This window comes from Nerophis ophidion, linkage group LG06, assembly GCF_033978795.1.
Source record: "Nerophis ophidion isolate RoL-2023_Sa linkage group LG06, RoL_Noph_v1.0, whole genome shotgun sequence".
NCBI lineage: Eukaryota > Metazoa > Chordata > Actinopteri > Syngnathiformes > Syngnathidae > Nerophis > Nerophis ophidion.
Genome location: NC_084616.1, coordinates 46,247,538 through 46,272,513, shown reverse-complemented (window position 1 = coordinate 46,272,513; position 24,976 = coordinate 46,247,538). Strand labels below are relative to the sequence as shown.

At 39.6% G+C, this 24,976-nt stretch overlaps 2 protein-coding genes across 7 annotated transcripts in view; one reads left to right on the top strand and one right to left on the bottom strand.

Annotated features, from left to right (window-relative positions):
* Window positions 1-7,406, bottom strand: part of lzic (leucine zipper and CTNNBIP1 domain containing) — a 13,451-nt gene extending 6,045 nt beyond the window's left edge. For both annotated transcript variants that reach the window (XM_061903930.1, XM_061903929.1), the window contains exons 1-5: window positions 7,176-7,406; window positions 6,845-6,957; window positions 6,642-6,777; window positions 1,504-1,602; window positions 1,326-1,421 (exon numbers count right to left, since the gene is read on the bottom strand). In XM_061903930.1, coding sequence (XP_061759914.1) covers window positions 1,326-1,421; window positions 1,504-1,602; window positions 6,642-6,777; window positions 6,845-6,945 — 432 coding nt within the window. In that variant the 5' untranslated portion in view covers window positions 6,946-6,957; window positions 7,176-7,406. The remainder of the gene's footprint in view (window positions 1-1,325; window positions 1,422-1,503; window positions 1,603-6,641; window positions 6,778-6,844; window positions 6,958-7,175) is intronic.
* On the top strand, window positions 7,329-24,976 carry nmnat1 (nicotinamide nucleotide adenylyltransferase 1). 5 transcript variants are annotated; one of them, XM_061903925.1, is made up of 6 exons: window positions 7,464-7,478; window positions 15,665-15,802; window positions 18,904-19,043; window positions 19,128-19,311; window positions 21,569-21,696; window positions 24,245-24,976. In XM_061903925.1, the coding sequence occupies exons 3-6, from the start codon at window positions 18,929-18,931 to the stop codon at window positions 24,643-24,645; spliced, it is 828 nt and encodes a 275-aa protein (XP_061759909.1). In that variant the 5' UTR covers window positions 7,464-7,478; window positions 15,665-15,802; window positions 18,904-18,928; the 3' UTR covers window positions 24,646-24,976. The 5 variants fall into 5 exon arrangements, with proteins under 5 accessions (XP_061759908.1, XP_061759911.1, XP_061759912.1 ...); XM_061903924.1 differs by lacking the exon at window positions 15,665-15,802 and having other exon boundaries at window positions 7,329-7,478; XM_061903927.1 differs by lacking the exons at window positions 15,665-15,802; window positions 24,245-24,976 and adding an exon at window positions 22,778-23,102 and having other exon boundaries at window positions 7,329-7,478.

Here is a 24,976-nt window from a genome sequence, read left to right as displayed (position 1 = left end):
TTTGAGTGTTGTAAAAACAAAAGGTGATGTAACACAGTGGTGAACATGCCCTTTCCCAACTACTTTGGCACGTGTTGCAGCCAAGAAATTCAAAGCTAATGATTATTTGCAAAAAAATAAAAAATAAGTTTATTAGTTTGAACAACAAATATCTTGTCTTTGTAGTGCATCCAATTGAATATGGGTTGAAAATGATTTGCAAATCATTGTATTCCGTTTATACTTACATCCAACACAAAGCGGGGAGGCGGCAGGGCCTGACCTCCCTCCAGGCACCTTTTTTTTAAACTGTTTTACGACCTTTTCTTTGAACTGTTTTGTAACCAAAGGCAGCGGCCGTTTACAACCCCCCGCCCTTAGAAACAACTGTTGACATGTAATCAGGGAAAGTCCACATAAAAGAGGAGGCGTACAATCTTTTGTCAGAGCGTGGGATGACATTGTATAAGTGTACAGTGTCTACGCATTTCTCCTCATTGAGCCAAATTTAATTCTGTCTCTGTTTGAGTCCTTGCTTCTTGTCTTGTTTAATAGATGTCATCAGTGTTTGAACCGGACAATATGTGTGTGTATATATACTACATGTATATATTTTAGTTTTGCATATATTTTTGTATTGTGTTGTCTTGTCACCCCCTTGTCCCCACCCCCCCTTCTTTAATATTCTGCTTCTTTCTATCCCCTTCCTGCTCCAGTCCAGCTGCGCCAAACACTAAATATATCCAAACATTTATTAAAGTCAAATACAAACTAGGCACGAAGTATCCCATGCTATCCCTAGTTTGGGGAACCTTGCTTTAGACTTTAAATAAAATTGTTACCAAGTTTTAAACAAATATATGATGCGCATCAAATTAAAACATATAGGAAAAATTCCTGAATTAGGTTCTGACAATAACTTTGCATATGTGTCAAAATATTTAAGTCTTTTTGAAAGTTGTATTCAACTATCAAGCAATTAATTTACTCACTGCAATAAATCTCGATTAATCAAATTTCAATGGTGCAATTACTCGATTTTAATCTTTTAGCTGCATTTATGCTAACATTAGCTCTGATACAATCAATCAATGTTTACTTATATAGCCCTAAATCACAAGTGTCTCAAAGGGCTGCACAAGCCACGACGACATCCTCGGCTCAGATACATCATAAGTGACTGTAAAATGTGCATCTTTTGTAGTACATGCTGTGGTAGTGTCTCTCAGATGAAAACAAACACCCACTAATTCTGTAGTATCAAAAAATATGTCTACATAAGAGATATTAATGCTGTGTAAACGGAGACATGATTGAAGACAGTAAATCATTCCCATCCAACACACCTTCTCCCCCAGCTTTCTCAGAGCTGTGAGAACCTCCATCTTCTGCTGCGTGTACACATCCTTAGACAGCTTCCCCACCATGACGTCTCGGTCCATCTGTGCAGAATGTCACACGGCAGGTTGGGAGAGAAAGGCGAGCGGGGAGCGATGCTAAACAAAAAAAACATGTTGTTCAAACCTCTGCTAGTCTGGTTCTGAGTTGTCCTGGCTGCTTCTTAGCAAACAGTCGGATCACCTCTGGAGTCTTGAAGGCTTGACTGATGGCAGCTTGGATCGCCTGAAGAGAACAAGATTGTTAATCAAAACATCATTAGATAAAAATATATGGGGTGCACTACTTGCTGCAACCAGCAGAGGCGCTGTGGATTCATCCTCAACTAGCCTGCTGTCTAATACAGTAGATCCCCGCTATAACATCCATAGACAAAGGTGGACAGGGTGAAATCCTTTAAATTCCTCAAGACCCACATCAGCGAGGACCTCACCTAGGATCACAATACCCAACAAACAATAAAGAAAGCCAAGCAGCGACTGTACTTCCTAAGAAGGCTGAGAAAATTTGGTATGCCACCCAAAATTCTCAGCAACTTCTATAGAAGTACGGTTGAGAGTGTCCTAACCAGCTCGATCACAGTCTGGTATGGAAACTGCACTGCTAAGGACAGGAAGGCACTCCAGCGAGTGATTAAAACTGCTCAGTACATATCAGGAGCAGCATTCCCCTCACTACAGGACATGTACTCTACCAGGGCCACCAGGAGAGCACACAACATCATAAAGGACAGTACACACCTTCAGAACAGTCTCTTCAGCCTCCTACCATCACGCAGACTATACAGGAGCTTGAAATCCATGACTACGAGACTGACAAACAGTTTCTACCCACTGGCCATCAGGCTTGTGAATGCTAGCTCCCCACGCCCCCCATTTTTACTTTGTCTTTTTGAACAAAAGACAGCTACCGTGACCACCCCCGAACTGTGAACTGTGTAAGACACTTTTCACCTTTGATCACTAAAGACACCTTAACTGCTGCTGTGACTCTAGGTAACCTCCATATTTATACTGTATGAGTTTGAGTTTGAGTTTATTTCGAACATGCAAGCATAAAGCATAATACATCACAATTTCCAGTTTCTCTTTTCAACATGTTTGAAAAGGAGTAGGAAGAAGCAGAGCTTATTTAATCCTACCCCTTTTCTTTACATAACAGTTGCTAAAACTTTTGTTCACTTCCTGTTCTCAATGTATTCACAATGTATACTCCATAAGTAATAAGTAATCACAATACAAATAAATAAATAAATAATTGGTGAAGTAAGTTTTATTCCATACGATGAGATAAGTAAGATTATTTTGAGAATGAATACAATCAGAATGTTTATCATGGTTCTTCATTTTTGTACTTTGTAAACACTTCCAGTTTGAAGAGTTTCTTGAAGTGGATGATATTAGTACATTGTTTGATTGCATTGCTTAATCCATTCCATAATTTAATCCCACATACTGATATACTGAATGTCTTAAGTGTTGTACGTGCATACAAATGTTTTAAATTACATTTTTCTCTAAGATTATATTTCTCTTCTTTTGTTGAGAAGAATTGTTGTATATTCTTGGGAAGCAGGTTATAGTTTGCTTTGTGTATAATCTTAGCTGTTTGCAATTCCACTATGTCGTGGAATTTCAGTATCTTTGATTCAATAAATAAAGGGTTTGTATGTTCTCTATACCCAACAGTATGTATTATTCTAACTGATCTTTTTTGTAACACTGTTAGTGAATGAAGTGTTCTTTTGTAATTATTTCCCCATATTTCTACAAAGTAACTCAGATATGGTAACACTAGTGAGCAGTAGAGAATATAAAGTGATTTTTGGTTTAGAACATATTTGGCTTTGTTCATTATTGATGTATTTCTTGCAACTTTATGTTGTATATTTTTACATGACATTTCCAGTTCAATTTATTATCAATCATTATACCTAGAAATTTGGTTTCATTTACTCTTTCAATTTCTATTCCGTCTATTTGTATTTGTGTTTGACTTTCTTTTCTACTGTTACCAAATAGCATTATTTTAGTTTTACTGAGATTCAATGATAGTCTGTTGACTGTCAATCAGAATGTGCAATAATGTTATGTTACTTACTGTGCCTTGTATATCCAATTTTATTTTTAGTTAAGTATTGTGTGACTTGTTGAAGGGTGGACTAGCAAAGTAAGATTTTCATTGTACGGCAAACTGTCTGTTTAACTGTGCATATGACTCAAGGTAACCTCCATATTTATACTGTTGACTGTCAATCAGAATGTGCAATAATGTTATGTTACTTACTGTGCCTTGTATACACAATTTTATTTTTAGCTAAGTACTGTGTGACTTGTTGAAGGGTGGACTAGCAAAGTGAGATTTTCATTGTACGGCAAACTGTCTGTTTAACTGTGCATATGACTCAAGGTAACCTCCATATTTATACTGTTGACTGTCAATCAGAATGTGCAATAATGTTATGTTACTTACTGTGCCTTGTATATACATTTTTATTTTTAGCTAAGTACTGTGTGACTTGTTGAAGGGTGGACTAGCAAAGTAAGATTTTTATAGTACGGCAAACTGTCTGTCTAACTGTGCATATGACAATAAACAATCCTGAATCTTGAATCATATAAAGCCCAAAAAAATTATATTTTGGATCATTTAAACAAATATACTTAGCTTCACTGTTATTAAAACACATTTGAAATTCAATTTTACACATTTAATAATTGCAGGCATACATTATACGGTGTACTTCCAAAATATGCAGTTAAAAAACAAGTCTTGTTAAGCATCTTCCTGCTGGAAAATGTAGAGCAATTTGACTTGTAAGACAGCGCCTTCTGCTAGAAGCATACTGTAGCTACAGCGCAATCAAACCATTCTATTTGAGTCATTTTTTAGATCTATTTTATTTGTATTACTTGTCTTCATTTGTTTTGCTTTTGTATTTTTTTCTTAATCCTGATGGTTTAAGGAGTGACAATATTTTGTTACAAAAGTTACATTTAAATGTTTTGTAATTTAAAACTATATCCATACAATGTAAAGATGACAAATGAGTGCATGGGGATCTACTGGAAACAAAACTCTTAACTTGTAAATCAAAATTATACATGAAACACACTTATTGCTATGAAAAAACCTGAAAGCACCAAATAAACAAAATGTATAATAATGTAACTTAATTTAAAAACATATTCATTTTAATCCCCAAAGCAACATTTACTAACAATATCCATCTATCCATTTCTATCGCATAGATAGATAGATAGATAGATAGATGGATAGATAGATAGATAGTACTTTATTTATTCCTTCAGGAGAGTTCCTTCAGGAAAATTAAAAATTCCAGCAGCAGTGTACAGAGTTGAGATCAATCAAACAGTAAAAAGTAAATAATGGGGTTATAATAGAAACAAAATAGAAAAATATTAAAATAAGAATAAAAATAAAAAGCAACAATGAGAATTAAAATATAAAAGTAAAATAATAATATAATAAGAGAGACTAGGCAGTAGTGACCATGTTATGAAAAAGTATTGCACTGTTATTGTTTTGCATCCCCTGTCATCCTAGTACCGCTCGCCCCCCTTCCCAGAGAGGAGTTGTACAGTTTAATGGCGTGTGGGACAAAGGAGTTTTTGAGTCTATTAGTCCTGCACTTGGGATGAAGCAGTCTAGAACTGAACAGGCTCCTCTGGCTACTGATAACACTATGCAGAGGGTGACTGGCATCATCCAGGATGCTCACTAGTTTGTCCCTTTCGTGGTTACTGGAGCTTACCCCATCTGCACTTAGGTTATGACCTGGACAGAATTATTAATAATAATAATAATAATTGGATCTTTTTAGTTTTGCATTTTGTTAGACACAAAGTAATTAGATCCTACCTTCACCCGCTTAAAACAATGAAATCCTTTCATAATTTACCATCTGCATTACAGTGCTATGTACTGTATATGTAATGAGTCATTATAAATATAAGTATAGAGACGTATTGTTTATTGATTTAAAAAAATGCTATCAAGCATGAGCATTTTTTGCCAATATTGTTATTAAAATTTGTATGAATAATTAATATATTTTTCCATTAATTAAATTTTTGTGTAGGACACACACATTCATTTTTCTTTGCTTTAAAATATAAAAGTATAAGAAGTGAGTATCTACTTACTAAAATGTATCTGAAAAAGTATATCAGGATTTTAATAATGCAATGAAAATGTTGGATATAAAAAAAATATAATTTTTTATTATACATGAAATGGAACGGAACTTTATTCATTATGCATCAGTCGGTGACATCTCTGCAACTCGCCGCAACGTGTCCAGATGCAAGAGGTTCCTCTGCCGGCCCCACTATGGACTGGACTCTCACATTATTAACCGTAGCCACTCGGCGACCTCCATTGCACCGGCCACCTGGGGAAGGGGTTCCCACATCTGCGGTCCCCTCCAAGGTTTCTCACTGCGCCCAATGGGCCTGATGTGGCATTTGAGCAGAGAATGTCTTTGTGGCTGGTGCAGCCCTTTGAGACACTTGTGATTAAGGGCTATATAAATAAACTTTGATTGATTGATATTGTCAATGTTATTGTCCATCCATCCATTTTCTACTGCTTACTCCCTTTGGGGTCGCGGGGGGTGCCAGAGCCTATCTCAGCTACAATCGGGCGGAAGGCGGCGTACACCCTGGACAAGTCGCCCCCTCATTGCAGGGCCAACACAGATAGACAGACAACATTCACACTCACACACTAGGGCCAATTTAGGGTTGCCAATCAACCTATCCCCAGGTGCATGTCTTTGGAGGTGGGAGGAAGCCGGAGGTCCCAGAGGGAACCCAGGACATGCAAACTCAACACAGAAAGATCCCGAGCCAGGGATTGAACCCAGGACTACTCAGGACCTTCGTATTTTGAGGAAGACGCACTAACCCCTCTTCCACTGTGCTGCTCCATTGTCATTGCACCTAAAAAGTACAACATTTCACTTTTTGTTCCACTCCATTTTATTTATTATACATATTTAAAAAAGTGACAAGCGGTCGAAAATGGATTGATGGATGGATTTCAATTTGTTACTTCTGATATTACTCTTGAATGGATTTTTAGTAATATCCTGTGACTAACATGTGAATTTTAATTGACAAAAATCAGTCATATGTTATTGGTGTATGATTTGACTCCACTGATCCATTCTGCTTGTTCTTTTTTTTTTTTTGTCGAACAACCTCAAGTCACAAGATGCATGCATATTGTTGTTCTCCTACCAGCTGCATTCCACTCAGCTCATCCACAAGAGTCATGTCTCCTGTCATGACCTTCTTCAGAGAGTCATTGAATTCACTCAGCTGCTCTAATGTCTCCTTCTTTGTCTCCTCATATTCTTCCTCGTCCAGCTCTTCTCTGCAAAGATGCACACATGTAAAGTGCATGCACTGTCTGCAGATTCAACGTGCTCTACGTGTATAACCTGCATTCTTCCAAATCCTGAAGCTGCTGCATCAGTCTGTCAAGTTGCTCCTCCATATTTTGTCTTAACTTGCCAGTTTCTGACTTTCCACGTGAAGCCATCCTCGGTTGAATCTGTTGCGAAACAATATCAAGATTCAAGCTGGCATGCAACGGGAGCTACAGCTAGGACCCATTAGTTAGTTACACGTTAAATGAGAAAGGCTCAAAACAATAATGATATAATGTATCATGATGACACTGGTTTCATTTTATTTGGTAAATCCGACATTTCAGCAAAAAGTCAGTTAGCTGGGGGGGGTTAGCTAGCATGCTAAAGGAAAATAGCTCACCAGGACTGTTTGTAAACAAGTAGGCTCAGTAGCGCAGTAAGTCAAATATTCACATCCACTTCCCGCATGTGCAGCAAATACACGGCCAAAAAACGACAGAAACCTAACAGAACCACGACCTCTCACTGCGGTTTAAGCTATTTTAAGATATTCCGCCGTTTGTGTTGTTTGCGTTCGTGAATGCAACTCAAAGCTGCGGGCGCGGTTCGCTTCTTTTTCCTGATTAACTCAACCAATCAGATTGCTCAGTGACGTCATCACCGGAAGTTAAGTACCGACAAAGGACCTCGGTCAAATGTTCTGGTAACGTTATTCATTTCTTCCACCTTTTTTTATGGTACTAGTCCAACTTATTTCATCTGAGTATTTTCACTTGGTCTATGTTTACTCAATGTGTATGTGTTCTCTCGGAGGGTGTTAAACATCGCCATCTTTGGTTAGAAACACAGCGAGCCACTTTTTACAACCGCTGCTAAGGGCACCTGACGACCTAGCATACCGTATTATATCCATCCATCCATTTCCTACCGCTTATTCCCTTTGGAGTTGCGGGGGGACCGTATTATATTCCATATTTAATTTCAAGGACCAGATATAGGTCTGCTGCTTGTGGGTTATTTTTTTGTAAACGCAATTTCAATAGTGCTCCTTCTTTACCATGAATTGATTAACGTGGACCCAGACTTAAACTAAGTTGAAAATGTATTCGGGTGTTACCATTTCGTGGTTAATTGTACGGAATATGAACTGTACTGTGCAATCTACTAATTAAAGTCTCAATCAATCCAAAACTCATCCGGGTCTCGGCTGAGCTGAAGCCTATCCCAGTAAACTTTGGGTGAGAGGTGCATATACCATGGACTGCTCGCCAGCCAATCACAGGCCAGGGCACTTGCGATATAAACAAGAGGTATCAAACTCATTTGAGATCAGGGGCCACATGGAGAAAAATCTACGGCACAATAACTTAAAGGCCTACAGAAATGAGATTTTCTTATTAAAATGGGGATAGCAGGTCCATTCTATGTGTCATACTTGATCATTTCTCAATATTGCCATATTTTTGCTGAAAGGATTTAGTAGAGTATATCCACGATAAAGTTCACAACTGTCGGTGTTAAGAGAAAAGCCCTGCCTCTACCGGAAGTCGCAGACGATGACGTCACAAGTGTGGTGGCTCCTCACACATTCACATTGTTTTTAATGGGAGCCTCCAACAAAAACTGCTATTCGGACCGAGAAAACGACAATTTCCCCATTAATTTGAGCGAGGATGAAAGATTCGTGTTTGAGGATATTGATAGCGACGGACTAGAAAAAAAAAATACAAGTTAAAAAAAAAAAACGCGATTGCATTGGGACGAATTCAGATGTTTTTAGACACATTTACTAGGATAATTCTGGGAAATCTCTTATATTTCTATTGTGTTGCTAGTGTTTTAGTGAGTTTTAACAGTACCTGATAGTCGGAGGTGTGTGTCCACGGGTGTGTTGACGCGCAGTGTCTCAGGGAAGTCGGCGACAGCTTAATGGGCGGCACAAGCTCAGCTGATCTCCGGTAAGAAGTGACTTTTTACCACAATTTTCTCACCGAAACCTGCTGGTTGACATTCGGTCGGGATCCATGTTCGCTGTGATCCATAGTAAAGTTTCACCTCTGTGAATTTTAAACGACGAATCACCGTGTGTTTGCGTGGATAAAGGCTAAAGCTTCCCAACTCCATCTTTGTACTTTGACTTCTCCAATATTAATTGAAAAAATTGCAAAGGATTCAGCAACACAGATGTCCAAAATACTGTGTAATTATGCAATTAAAGCAGACGACTTTTAGCTGTGTGTGTGCGCAGCGCTCATATTTCCTAACAGCCAGTGACGTCAAGCGTACACGTAATCATTACGCGACGTTTTCAAGAACAAACTCCCGGGAAATTTAAAATTGCAATTTAGTAAACTAAAAAGGCCGTATTGGCATGTGTTGCAATGTTAAGATTTCATCATTGATATATAAACTTTCAGACTGCGTGGTGGGTACTAGTGGGTTTCAGTAGGCCTTTAAACAAGTTGAAAAATGTATTCGGGTGTTACCATTTTGTGGTTAATTGTACAGAATATGTACTGTACTGTGCAATCTACTAATTAAAGTCTCAATCAATCCAAAACTCATCCGGGTTGCAGCTGAGCTGAAGCCTATCCCAGTAAACTTTGGGTGAGAGGTGCATATACCATGGACTGCTCGCCAGCCAATCACAGGCCAGAGCACTTAAGATATAAACAAGAGGTGTCAAACTCATTTGAGATAAGGAGCCACATGGACAAAAATCTACGGCACAATAACTTAAAAATGAAGGCAACTTCAGATTGTTTTCTTTGTGTAAAAATAGAACAAGCACATTCTGAAAATGTACAAATCTGTTGTTTTTTTAACACTTATATAATGCGGTTAATAGTATTCTATCTTTATTTGTCGTAGGGCTGGGAGATATATCGCTATACGATATATATCGATATACGATATATATCGATATACGATATATATCGCGGGTTTGTCTCTGTGCGATATAGAAAATGACTATATCGTAATATTCGAGTAGACGTTCTCACGCAGCTGTGGGCATTACATTCTCCTCACTCTTTCCTGTGTCTCCTCACAGAGAAGCAGGCGCACATTCATACGTCACTGACTGTCACGTCATACGTTTACGCCCTCGCCCAGCGGAGAGGTAGCGGCGTGGCTAACGTTAGCTGTGATGCTAGTGGGTTGTTGCGAGAGAAAGAAGGTGCGAATCTTGTAACAAATGAAGGAATAATTAATTCCCAAGAAAAACAGCACGGGGCCCATCGTCTGGCGGTGGTTCGGCTTCAAGTGGGAATATGTCTAACAGACAACTTTAATTTGTCAAGTGTTGGGCACAAGCGTTGCTACCAAAAGTAGCATTACTGCTAATATGTAGCATCATTTGAAAAGTCACCTGCTAATAACTTTAATAAATACAGTTTTGGTAAATTGACTTAGTTGTGATTTCCTTCTCTGCATGAAAGTTTAAAAGTAGCATATATTAGTGCAGTATGAACAAGAATGTTTGAATTTAGACACATAGAATCATCATAGTGCTGTGATTATATGCATCAAGTGTTCATTCAAGGCTAAGGCAAAACATCGTAATACATAACTTATATCACGATATGGCCGAAAAATATTGCCGTATTAAAAAAAGGCAATATCTAATTTGTCATTATTTATACTTTCTGAATAGATGATGTGATAACGTTCATCAGTCAACTCATTGGTGTTAATTTTCAATCAAGTTAAAAACATTATATCAAAATCAAATTACAGGATGCTATTTATGTAGTTTGCTCATTTTCCTCAATTGGTGCATTAACATCATCCATGCATCCATTTTCTACAGCTTGTCCCTTTTTGGGGTCGCGGGGGGGGGCTGGAGCCTATCTCAGCTTCATTTGGGCGGAAGGCGGGGTACAACCTGGACAAGTCGCCATGTCATCACAGGGCGGACACACACAGACAGACAGACAACATTCACACTAACATTCACACACTAGGGCCATTTTAGTGTGGCCAATCAACCTATCCCCAGGTGCATGTCTTTTGGCGGTGGAAGGAAGCCGGAATACCCGGAGGGAACCCACGCCGTCACGGGGAGGACATGCAAACTCCACACAGAAAGATCCTGAACTCAGGACCAGGGTTGAGTATCGAGTATCGATTGGAACCGGGACTAACTTTCCGATTCTCCCGGAATCGTTCTAAAGTTTAAATTTCAATTCCTAGTTTCGATACCCAGTCCGCCGACCGGAAAAAAAGAATAAGTCCGCCGACCGGAAGAAGAAGCCGCTGAACACCAACCAAGAAGCGCCCACCGCTGGAAGTGTTAGCATAGCCGAGCGAGTCAGTCAAGCATGGATAGCGGGCGTCGGCGGTCGAAAGTGTGGCTTTATTTTACTAAAAAAAATGAAATATCGGCGAAATGTAACACTTGCAACAGGACTGTTTCGTGCCTAGGAGGGTGCACCTCGAACATGATGAAGCACCTCCGAGTTCATGGAGTACAAATAAATGCGTGTCCCGTCTTCGACACACTGCGCCAACCGTCCTCCTCTGCCTCTTCCTCTGGCTCCGGCTCCGACGCCCAGCCTGGGGCAGCCCGAATCCGGTAAGTAACACAATATATATGCAATAAATAATGTGTTTTGCGCCAACGTTGAGGCAGCTAACAAATTAGCCTGCATATTTTTTCATAGACAATTTAAAACCTGCTGGCCAGGCTCCGTGATGTGCTCAACGTACTCCGTTCACCGTAGCGGCAATGGGGAAAATGTCGGTGCCACAGACGGAAAAGTGCCACAGAAAGGTCACTGCACACATCGTCAAGACTGCATCCCTTTTCAGAGGTGGAATCTCCAACATTTAGGTTAGTTAAGCAATAACGTTATAGCTAGGCTAATTGATACTGGGCTAAACAGTAACAGCAACATTACATGTTTGTTTATGTTTGCAGGGATATGGGGAAAACTCTCAACCCAAAATACATACCACCTTCCAGGGACTACCTGGCAAACACATTGATCCCGGCATGGTACAAGAAGAATCGGAATCGAGAATTGTCAGGAATCGGAATCGAAACAAAGAATCGGAATCGGAATTGTTCGAATTCAAACGACACCCAACTCAAGACTACTCAGGACCTTCGTATTGTGAGGCATATGCACTAACCCCTCTTCCACCATCCAGCCCACTAAAATCATGTTGTTGTTTTTTTTTTTTTTTACATATATAGCATAATTTACAAAAATACAAAGAATTGCTATTGCGACATCTAGTTGGCACATGTAGAACAGCAGTTTCTTTTATTCCCAAAATTTTGGCTCATTTTTATACTTAGCAAACTCATCCCGCGGGCCGGATATAACCTGTTTGTGTGTTTGACACCCCTGATATAAACAAACAACAATCCACACTCACATTAACGCTAGTGGAAAATTTAGAGTAGCTATTTTGTCCGACATGTACGATTTTGGGATGTGGGAGGAGGTATGAGTACCTAGAGAATCCCACACAGCATACAAACTCCACAGGGAGATGTTCGGACCCTGATCACTGGACTAGCGACGGCTCCAGGATTTGTTCTCTCCCGGGGCTAAGGGGGGCTTGACTGATTGATTGATTGAAACTTTTATTAGTAGATTGCACAGTACAGTACATATTCCGTACAATTGACCACTAAATGGTTTCTTCTTCAACAAATCAATTCATGGTAATTCGTGGGGCGCAATAAAAATAATCAATTTAAAAACCCCGTTTTCATATGAGTTGGGAAATTGTGTTGGGTGTAAATATAAATGGAATACAAGGATTTGCAAATCATTTTCAACCCATATTCAGTTGAATATGCTTCAAAGACAACATATTTGATGTTCAAACTGATAAACATTTTTTTTTTTGGCAAATAATCATTGACTTTAGAATTTGATGCCAGCAACCTGTAACAAATAAGTTGGGAAAGATGGCAATAAATATTGATAAAGTTGAGGAATGCTCATCAAACACTTATATGGAACATCCAACAGGTGTGCAGGCTAATTGGGAACAGTTGGGTGCCATGAAAATGAAAAAGCAGCTTCTATGAAATGCTAAGTAATTCACAAACAAGGATGGGGTGAGGGTCACCACTTAGTAAGCAAATTGTCGAACGGTTTTAGAACATTTCTCAACGAGCAATTGCAAGGAATTTAGGGATTTTACCATCTACGGTCCGTAAAATCATCAAAAAGTTAAGCGAATCTGGAGAAATCACTGCACGTAAGCGATTATATTATGGGCTTTTGATCCCTCAGGCGGTACTGCATCGAAAACCGACAACAGTGTTTAAAGGATATCACCACATGGGCTTAGGAACACTTCATAAAACCACTGTCAGTAACTACAGTTGGTCGCTACATCTGTAAGTGCAAGTTAAAGCTCTACTATGCAAAGCCAAATCCATTTATCAACAATATCCTGAAACGCCGCCGGCTTGGCTGGGCCCGAGCTCACCTAAGATGGACTGATGCAAAGTGGAAAGGTGTTCTGTGGTCTGACGAGTCCACATTTCAAATTATATTTGGAAACAGAGGACGTGGTGTCCTCCAGAACAAAGAGAAAAATAACCTTTCGGATTGATATAGGCGCAAAGTTCAAAAGCCAGCATCTGTGATGGTATGGGGGTGTATTAGTGCCCAAGGCATGGGTAACTTACACATCTGTAAAGGCACCATTCATGCTGAAAGGTCCATACAGGTTTTGGAGCAATATATATTGTCATCTAAGCAACGTTATCATGGATGCCCCTGCTTATTTCAGCAAGACAAATGTTACAAGTGAAGTGAAGTGAATTATATTTATATAGCGCTTTTCTCTAGTGACTCAAAGCGCTTTACATAGTGAAACCCAATATCTAAGCTACATTTAAACCAGTGTGGGTGGCACTGGGAGCACGTGGGTAAAGTGTCTTGCCCAAGGACACAACGGCAGTGACTAGGATGGCGGAAGCGGGAATCAAACCTGCAACCCTCAATTTGCTGGCACGGCCACTCTACCAACCGAGCTATACCGCCCCACAACAGCGTGGCTTCGTAAAAAAAGAGTGCGGGTACTTTCCTGGCCCGCCTGCAGTCCAGACCTGTCTCCCATTGAAAATGTGTGGCGCATTATGAAGCGTAAAATACGACTGCGGAGACCCCGGACTGTTGAACGACTGAAGCTCTACATAAAACAAGAATGGGAAAGAATTCCACTTTCAAAGCTTTCCTCAGTTCCCAAACGTTTATTGAGTGTTATAAGAAAAGGTGATGTAGCACAGTGGTGAACATGCCCTTTCCCAACTACTTTGGCATGTGTTGCAGCTATGAAATTTTAAGTAATTATTTTTTGCAAAAAAAAAAAAAAAAGTTTATGAGTTTGAACATCAAATATCTAGTCTTTGTAGTGCATTCAGTTGAATATGGGTTGAAAAGGATTTTCAAATCATTGTATTCCGTTTATATTTACATCTAACACAATTTCCCAACTCATATGGAAACGGGGTTCGTACATAACTTCAGTTAAAATATTTTCAACAAAATCACAGCGCAAGCATTTTTGATATAAAAGTAGCATTAACGGAATTTGACCAAAGAGTAATCATTAAAATAGTTAAGCCTAACACAAGCAACAGCGGCAAACTTGTTTCATGTGTAAAAATTATGTAGAGCCCAAACACTGCCAGTAAGTTTTGGTATTGGAAAAAAATGGCATCGTGGAGAAAGTTGTATTGGCACTGAAACATGTTTAGTCATTGTAACATATTGAATTAAGCAAAGGAATACCAATATTGAAATACAATATTTTTGAAGGACATTTTTTGTATCATGACATGTTTTTAAATGCCAGTCTTCATATTTTTCCGTGTTTTTTTTTTTTCTTCAACATTTCATTTTTCACAATAGCTTCTATTCTTTACAGTTTGGTAGTTATTTGACGTGGACGGCAGGTGCCTGTGGGCGTGGATTACTACAAGTTTACTTGACTTGAGCTCGCAGATAAAACAGCGTAGAGAAAGACAGGAGTTCCAAGGAAGTCTTTAGAAACACCGGCTGTGTTTGTTTTGTTACAGCAGACCGCAATACACCGCTTTCCACCAACATCTTTCTTCTTTGTAGTCTCCATTATTAATTAAACAAATTGCAAAAGATTCAGCAACACAGATGTCCGCAAATTTGTGTAATTATGCGATTAAAGCAGACTACTTATAGCTTGGATTGGGCTGGAAGAACATGTCCGCTCCAACCGGTGATGTCACACGTGCGCATCATTATACTAGTCATCATTCCGCAACGTTTTCAACAGGATACTTTGCGGGAAATTTAAAATTGTAATTCAGTAAACTAAACCGGCCGTATTACCATGTGTTGCAATGTTAATATTTCATCATTGATGTTAGAATAATTATGTATATATTATCACACTAACTTTAGAATTCTTAAAGGTCTACTGAAACCCACTACTACCCACCACCCAGTCTGATTGTTTATATTTCAATGATGAAATATTAACATTGCAAAACATGCCAATACGGCCGGTTTAGTTTACTAAATTACAATTTTAAATTTCCCGGGAGTTTCGTCTTGAAAACGTCGTGTAATGATGACGTGTACGCAAGACGTCACGCGTTTTAAGGAAGTATGAACACTACACACACACACAGCTAAATGTCGTCTGCTTTTACGGCATAATTACACAGTATTTTGGACATCTGTGTTGCTGAATCTTTTGCAATTTGTTCAATTAATATTGGAGAAGTCACAATAGAAAGATGGAGTTGGGAAGCTTTAGCCTTCAGCCACACAAACACACGGTGATTCCTTGTTTAAAATTCCCGGAGGTGAAAATTTACTATGGATCAGAGCGCGGTCAAGCAGATATGGATCCCTACCAAATGTCAACCAGCAGGTTTTGGTGAGAAAATTGTGGTTAAAAAGTCAGTTCTTACCGGAGAAAAGCCGAGCTTGTGCCGTCCATGAAGCTGCCGTCGACTTCCCTGAGACATTGGCGTCAACACACCCGTGGAGACACAATTCCGACTATCAGGTACTTTTATACTCACTAAAACACTAGCAACACAATAGAAAGATAAGGGATTTCCCAGAATTATCCTAGTAAATGTGTCTAAAAACATCGGAATCCGTCCCAATGCATTTGCGTTATTTTTTTTTTAAACTCTTTTTTTTTTTTTTTTTTTTCCCCCCCCCTAGTCCGTCGCTTTAAATATCTTCAAACACAAATCTTTCATCCTCGCTCAAATTAATGGGGAAATTGTCGTTTTCTCGGTCCGAATAGCACTTTTTGTTGGAGGCTCCCATTAAAAACAATGTGAATATGTGAGAAGCCTCCACACTTCCGACGTCATCGTCTGCGACTTCCGGTAGAGGGAGGACTTTTCTCTTAACACCGACAGTTGCAAACTTTATCGTGGATGTTCTCTACTAAATCCTTTCAGCAAAAACATGGCAATATCGCGAAATGATCAAGTATGACAGATTGGACCTGCTATCCCCGTTTAAATAAGAACATTTAATTTCAGTAGACCTTTAAAGTCTGTTGCTTTAGTTATTAGCTATTGTGCTAAGTTAGACTTTTTTCTAATCTATGCAAGGACAAAACTTAATGTCTGACGGGTGGCCTCAGCCACATGATGTTATCATAGTTTTGGCTCGCTGGCAGCCAAGGACTTCGGAGACCACGGCAGGGATAGGATGACAGCACGCAGACGAGACAGAGACTTCAAGGATCTCAAAGAAGATAAGATGACAACACGTGGACGAACTCGGCGACAAGGCAAAATAACATTCCGTGACGTACTATGCGTCCTGGACCTGCTTTGCATAATATATGTCACCACTCCTTTTAGAGGCAGCCTCAGTGATGTTGACGATGGAACTCTGAATAAAAAGGGGAACGCGGCAACTGGACCTTAGAGCGTAGGGCGAGACTCTGATTAAGTGTGCAGTGCCCGGGTTCTCCTCATGAGCCCTATTTAACTCTGTCTGCTTGGTTCCTTGCTTTTTGTCTGATTAATAGGTGTCATTAGTGTTTGAACCTGACAATTAATATATAAACTATCAGACTGCGTGGTCGGTAGTATTGGGTTTTAGTAGGCTTTTAAGACAAAACAGAGTTTACTAGCGGACATAAGATAAAAGCCAGGAGATCACGAAAAGACACACTACATAGGAAAATACTAGCTGCTTTAAACATGACTATGGGTTAAAAAAGAGCACTTAAAAATATCTAATTCTGACACCTTTTTTACGTGGCTCCCTTTGTATGAAGGAGGAAGTATGAATGAAGGCAAGATTGGTTTGTAAATAGCTTCACATTTTTGGGACAAATCCCAAATACACAACAACTGGTACCAATAAGTAGTACAAGAAAAGTTGGTTTTGCATAATGGGGCGCTAAAATGCTGGGGTGGCTCAACTGGGGCTAAACAGATTTCTGACTGGGCTATAGCGCCCCCTAGCTCTCATGTAGTGCCGTCCAGGCGTCCACACACTGGACTGTTTATTTGTTTGCAATGGATCCCCATTAGTTGCTACAAACAAAAACACAAGTATCCCTGAGGCCTGCCATCACACAGGACATAAAAACAAAAACTGAACAATTCACTAAAGAACAAAGAATATGCATATTAAAGGCTATAAATAAAACAGTACTACAATACATCTATTAAAAACAGTTCTCATACTAAATAAAGAATACAATTAATAATTTTAAAAAAAGACTAGTTTAGTATCTCTTTGAGCTTTAAGTCTTTCTTTGGCACGCATGAACAAATAACAGCGCAATAATTACCAGTAAGGTAAGACAACACAATTGGCTGTAAAACTTGTTTAATGAAATATTAATTTAGTAAATAAACACATCTATCAATAACTGAAACAGTCCTGCCTAATTTTTGGACCAAATCTTGTTTATATGATAAGACCAATTAAATTAGTTATTAATGGTTATTTATGCTCCAAAGAAATACCCTTCAAAGTGAGCAAGAGAGGCTGCATGTTCTTTAAAATGTGTGTTTTAAGCACAACTTTATATATTTTGTTTTACTGTGGTTGAAAAAGGACTTATTAGGCTAAATTAACTTTTCTTTCCTATTGGTACCTGTTATTGTGTATTTGGGATCTGCATGAGTGGAAAATTTGAAATCAAACTATGGAGGCATTGCGGAGATTATAATAAAAAAATATTGCCTACCTTCATACTTCAGCCAAATAAGCAGTTTGGTTTGCGCAACATGTTTTTTGCACCGATGATGTCGCCGCATTATCCATATTTGATTTTAAATTAACTCAAACTGCTTTGCGCGCCCACCATTGTAGTCCAAAGCTGTAGTCAATAAGTTCCTTCTTTTTCTCTATTCTCTTTTTGTGGGGCAGACTGGGTCATACATGGACATGCATCCTCTGCTGTAACCATTTCTAATACAAATTAGTGTATAGTTCAAACTTAATCTGTCAGTAGACTTGCTATGGAAACGCTAAAACTACAATAAAGATGGTTGGGAAAAACTTAGTCGAAGTGGAGCCAAATATGTAAGACCCCCTTTAAAACGGCACATCCTGAAGAGACGGTCAGAAAGCGGCTTGAAAAGGTCTGCAAAACATAATCAATGCAATTTGACCAAAGAACCACCATTACATGTTATGTAGACCACAAGGAGGTGTTTTAAACGTAGAAAAAAATCATAATTTGACCCATTACTGTCAACCCAACTGGACAGAGTCCACTTCACTTTGCAGATCATTATTTAAAATACTTATTGTGTAATGTAGAGTTGAGTCAACTGCATGCATAGTTTTAGATGCACTTTTTTACCATCAAAAAAGATCATTATCAAAAATAGAGAAGAGAAAAGGACCACGGCGGCTACCCTGGGTAACTCCGCAGAGCATTAGAAAGGTTACCATTAAAATACATAGATTGAGACCTGATGGTTAAATAGTTCTACATCCAGCTAATTGCACAATCCCTAAAACCAGATGCTGAAAGCATTCTAAACAGTAAACTGTGATCTGTAACATTGGACGCTGCACTAAATTTGTAAAATTGACGTGCAGACCAACCACTCATTGAGATGTATTTTCACAAGATCAACATTAAAGTAATTGTCTTATTTTCCTTTCTTGAAGGGTTAGCCATGCTCTAGAATGAGGCATGGAGGATGAGAGGAGAACCAGGGTGGTCCTTCTGGCATGTGGGTCCTTTAACCCTGTCACCAACATGCACTTGAGAATGTTTGAACTGGCCCGAGATCACCTGGAGGACACAGGTTGGGCCAAATCTGATGTGTAGCCATTCTGCAATTGTTTCGAATTGGTGTGGTGACTAAATTACTAAAATTGAATTTTGAAAGGGCGCTACAAGGTGGTGAAAGGCATCATCTCTACAGTTGGGGATGGCTACAAGAAGAAAGGGCTGATTGAGGCTTTCCATCGTGTGAAAATGGCCAGACTGGCCACAGACAACTCCAAGTGGATCACTGTGGATGCGTGGGAAAGCTTGCAGCCTGAGTGGGTGGAGACAGCCAAAGTGATTCGGTGAGTAAAGTAAGTACACAACTAGGCCTGTGCCTATAGTTAATAAATCAATTAATTGAATGATACATGCAAATGAACTCAATGACTTTGCAGTCATCGTTATAATACAATGTCCAATGTGGGTATATTTTGACGTCAAACAGGTGAGCAGGATTAGCCTATCAACACAGACTAACAGACAGAAGTATGCCAAATATGTTGGAAAGTGATCGAAACAACAACCAAGCAAATCACTCAACCCAGTTTTTTCCAACTGGGTAAGAAGCTGCATTTCAAGATTATAAAGCACTTTAATATTTATTCAAGTAGCTAGAGGTCGACATAACTTTGTTTTTCAACCTTGGGAAAGAAGAAAGTGAGTAAGAAGGACAGTGCTGAAAAGAAAGAGTGGATGATATTCGTTGAATTAAAGAAAGAAATCATCAAAAACATGACAGAGCGTTTGGCCGACTTAGCGAAGCAATTTGGGCGTATCACTACTTGTTTTCACCATACTGAAGCTAAATTAATCTAACGCCAGCCTGGAATGTAAAAATAATAGCCAAACGGCGAACGTTTATCCATAAAAGTATGGAAAAGCTGCTGATTGCATGTTTGGCAGAAAGGCAGCAGGAAGGAGATACTGCAGTCCAGTCTCAAAGGTCAATGCTGTGCAGTATTATTACATTACTTCATAAAACAACCGTAGATTTTTTAGTACACTTTATTGTATTGTTTTCATACAATATTTCTTATCTAAAAGTTATTTTTTCTTTTTAAAAGCCTTCTTACATGTGATCAATGTGAGGGGAGGTGGAGGGGGAATGGATGAGAAGAGGGACGAAGAGAGAGCGTTGTGTAATGGCGCTTTATAACTGTTCCGAGAGGTAGCCCCTTTTTTGTGTCTCTTCCTACAGGGAAAATGTTCATTCCTATGTTACACTAAGATATGTGTACGTACTGACTTATACATGTATTAAATGCCCCAAAAATACAAAAAAAAAGTTAAACAATTTGAAAAAAAAAAGCATGTTAATTTTTTTGGGGGGGGCCAAGCACCAATTAAAATAATAATATTTATTAATGGGAGGCGTTGATTTGAGTTGAGAGCTCCGTCACAGGACCAACCTCGCAAGCAAAAATGCTGCTATATCGTTTATCGACATTCATTTGTGGGACAACATATATTTTCCAGCAAATTGTATTTTTATTTATGTATTCATTTGACAGGGACAGTACAATTAAACATGGCTACCCATAGGTAACCGATGTCCAAGTACTTTAGACTTGTAGCCACAGGCTAAATTGGAACCATTGTCCCTTGTTAGGCTTTTAAATAAAAGTTGAGAAAATGATAAAACATGCGTAAAAGGATTAAAACAAGTACAAAATAAAAACACATTGAAAATAATTGGCCCCATTTGGGAATAGGTTGATTGGCAACACTAAATTGGCCCTAGTGCGTGAATGTGAGTGTGAATGTTGTCTGTCTATCTGTGTTGGCCCTGCGATGAGGTGGCGACTTGTCCAGGGCGTACCCCGCTTTCTGCCCAATTGCAGCTGAGATAGTCTCCAGCAACCCCCGCAACCCCGAAAAGGACAAGCGGTAGGAAATGGATGGATGGATTTCCATGCTACATCCAGTTCTAGTGCTCACACTTCTGATTTTCCTTAAGCCACTTTTTCAGTGTTGTGAAGAACAGTTGAATGTATTATCAGGCTAGGCTTATACACACCTTCCTTCGTGGATTTAAGCGTACCATCACTTCACAGACAAGTTACATAATGTTTGAAAATATTTGACTGTGAGCAGGTAACCACCATTTGACGGCGTGGCGAAGTTGGTAGAGTGGCCGTGCCAGCAATCTGAGGGTTACTGGTTCAATACCCACCTTCTACCATCCTAGTCACGTCCATTGTGTCCTTGGGAAAGACACTTCACCAGTGCTCCTGATGGGTCCTGGTTAGCGCCTTGCATGGCAGCTCCCGCCATCAGTGTGTGAATGTGTGTGTGTATGGGTGAATGTGGAAATACTGTCAAAGCGCTTTGGGCTCTTTAAAAAGGGGTAGAAAAGCGCTATACAATTACAACCATTTACCATTTTAAGACGAGACTGCAATTAGTGTTGGTTGCAATGATGACGACGCTGAAAACCCCTTTTAAAAAGGAGCATGTTGCCGCCCTGCAGCCTAATGTCAAACCAGTTTCACTTTCACTTTTATCGCACACAGTTGTTTACTCTATTGTATTTTCTCCTTTTGTTCTGTGTGTCCTCAGGCATCATTGCTCACAGCTGACAGCAGAAAGCGAACAGGGCGGTGACAACGTAGACACTGTCAAGTTTGCCAAAAAGAGACGCATTGAGGAGAATTATGTTGAGAGTGCATCTCATCACAACAATGGAGGTCAGGCATACACTATGTGCAATTATTTGACAATTCTTTCAATTTTTTTGTTTAAAGGGGAACATTATCACAATTTCAGAAGGGTTAAAACCAATAAAAATCCGTTCCCAGTGGCTTATTTTATTTTTCTAAGTTTTTTTCTAAATTTTACCCATCACGCAATATCCCGAAAAACTGCTTCAAAGTGCCTGATTTTCACCATCGCTATATCCACCCGCCCATCTTCCTGTGACGTCACTGCGTGATGTCAATACAAACAAACATGGCGAATAGAACAGAAAGATATAGCGACATTAGCTCGGATTCAGACTCGGATTTCAGCAGCGTAAGCGATTCAACAGATTACGCATGTATTGAAACGGATGGTTGGAGTGTGGAGGCAGATAGCGAAAACGAAATTGAAGAACAAACTGAAGCTATTGAGCCATATCAAGACAGACAACGGCAACGAGGACGAATTTGGCGATCGCCTTCTAACCAACGATTGCATCTTTTGACCACTGGTGCAACTTGAATCCTTCAATTGGTATGGGTTTTTTTTGGCATTAAATGTGGGTGGAAGGAAAGGCTGGATGCAAATATAGCTACAAATGAGGCATAATGATGCAATAGGTACATACAGCTAGTTTAAATAGCATGCTAGCATCGATTAGCTTGCAGTCATGCCATTCGCAAATATGTCTGATTAGCACATAAGTCAATAACATCAAACAAAACTCACCTTTGTGATTTCGTTGACTTTATCGTTGGAAATGCATCTGCTTTGAGTGTCCCACGTCCCAAGAGCGAGCTTATGTAGCCGAGGATCGGAACGCCAAGTGCCCTGCCTTCGGCTACCGCCCAGCTCACATCGCACCCGACCTCTATGGCCCCTGCTATGGGTGGTGAGCCCATTGAAGGGGGGGACCCATGTTGCCTCTTCGGGCCCGCCCACCATGCGCTCGCCATCGTGCTTCACCTCCGGGCCTGGCTCCAGAGGAGGGCCCCGGTGACCCGCGTCCGGGCGAGGGAAATCTGGGTCCTCGATATGACTTCTTCATAAATGGTCTATGAGCTGCTCTTTGTCTGATCCCTCACCTAGGATCTGTTTGCCTTGGGAGACCCTACCATGGGGCTTAAAGCCCCCGGACAACATGGCTCCTAGGATCAGTGGGACACGCAAACCCCTCTACCACGATAAGGTGGCAGTTCAGAGAGGAGTGCATCCCTCACGTCCATGTAAAATAACTGTAATGGTAAAAGCACCTGACAGCTGACATCCATGACTGCATTTCCACTTAACAAACTAAAAATTTCTGAATAATCCCCAAATGTAATTTGTGTCCTGTTGTCATATGTACTCTGACACATTTGTGTACAAAATAAACAAGAGGGGGAGTCGTAAAAGTACCTTTCCTGACAAAGTATCATTGACCCTGACTTTCTAGTTTCTGTTTGTTAAAAATAAAAATACAAATAATATCAAGATAATCCTTCCATGAGAAACACTAAACGTTAGAAATATGTCAAACAAACCTTTAACAAAGTTATCGCTGCAAATATGTGTGTTTTTTTATTCTGTTCCCTTGGACTGGAGTGTGTGCCACTTTTGTCGTTGTCTTTCGTAAAATCTGGCACTCTTCCGCCCTTCTTGACTACCTCTCAAGGAACTCTGAATAAATGTTTATCCTTTTTGTGATTTGAACAGTTCGTACAACCCAAAACAACGCCAGCAAAGGGCTTTTTTCTTCAAGAAAGACTAAATGGCGCCTAGTACCCATTGAGAACAGACGCTGGCTTGACCACCACACATATTTAAATGAGCCGGACGTGACATCATGTAAATCCAAGCAATTTACACATTTTAAAAATAAGATTAATCACACTTTTAAATGTGAATTGATCATGATTAATTACAGGTGATCACTTGCTTGCACAATTTAAATCAACTTAAAAAATGAGGCCAATATTCGGACCCAAATGCAATTTCTATTGGATAATTAAGCATAAATTGTCAAATTTAGGAAGCTGTATGGTCCCATCAACTGACATTAATAACATTTTTTTATGTAGCTGCAGTATTTATTTGGTGTTTTGGCACATGGGTTTTGGATCTGTACAACAAAATTAAGCTGTACTGTTAAGGAGCAAGAGAACTCTAATTTAGATACTGTCATAATGTAAACAATTTTGTTGTAGTACAATCTCCTTAGTTATGAAAAATATTAATATATGAAAAAAATTCCAAATACAAACATCCACACATACGTGACGATTTATACTAGCTGTATGGTCCCATCAACTGACATTAATAAAATTTTTTTATGTAGCTGCAGTATTTATTTGGTGTTTTGGCACATGGGTTTTGGATCTGTACAACAAAATTAAGCTGTACTGTTAAGGAGCAAGAGAACTCTAATTTAGATACTGTCATAATGTAAACAATTTTGTTGTAGTACAATCTCCTTAGTTATGAAAAATATTAATAAATGAAAAAAATTCCAAATACAAACATCCACACATACGTGACGATTTATACCCTAACAAAACTAAAGTGTCTCCCCTACAGTAAGCCCACATCTAATGCTACTATGCGGCGCTGACGTTCTGGAGTCCTTCAATATCCCCAACATGTGGAAGCAGGAAGACATTGCCGAGATCGTGGGCCGCTTCGGCTTGGTGTGCATCAAGCGCGGAGGTGCCGAGCCCTACAAGTTCATCTACCAGTCAGACGTGCTGTGGAAGTACCGCCAGAACATTCACGTGGTCCCCGAGTGGGTCACCAACGACATTTCCGCCACTCACGTGCGCCGAGCACTACGTCGCGGTCAGAGCGTCCGGTACCTGCTGCCAGACAGTGTGCTGTGCTACATCCACGAGCACCAACTCTACAGCGCTGAGAGCGAGCAGAAGAACGCCGGAGTGGTTCTTGCGCCCCTGCTGAAATATGCAGGTGACCCCACAAGTTAAATAACTGCTTTTAATGTAAAAGGGCGGCATTTTTCGACGCTCCATTAAGTGCCTGCTACACAGAACACCAACATTTAACCATTTTTTAAGATCAATTCAAACATACAGTACATGTTCTTATAGGCATAGTTAGTTTTTTATTAGCTGATATTTTAACTCAGGTTACACTTGTACACTTTCTACAAGTAGATACACACTAGTCACCTCCCCCACAGTAAAGAGCAGGGCATTCTCACCTTGCACTCCCATGAGTTGTTTGGATAGTGCTGTGTGTGTACAAATGAAAGATTGCCACTGGAAATCAAATAAAGTTGCCTTTTGTTTTCCAAAA

Bases quoted from the DNA above. Each gene is read 5' to 3' on its own strand.
- nmnat1 (XM_061903924.1), top strand. From the start codon at position 18,929: ATGGAGGATGAGAGGAGAACCAGGGTGGTCCTTCTGGCATGTGGGTCC. The intron at 19,312-21,568 runs GTGAGTAAAGTA...GTGTGTCCTCAG, and splicing joins GAGACAGCCAAAGTGATTCG to GCATCATTGCTCACAGCTGA. The intron at 21,697-24,244 runs GTCAGGCATACA...TCTCCCCTACAG, and splicing joins ATCTCATCACAACAATGGAG to TAAGCCCACATCTAATGCTA.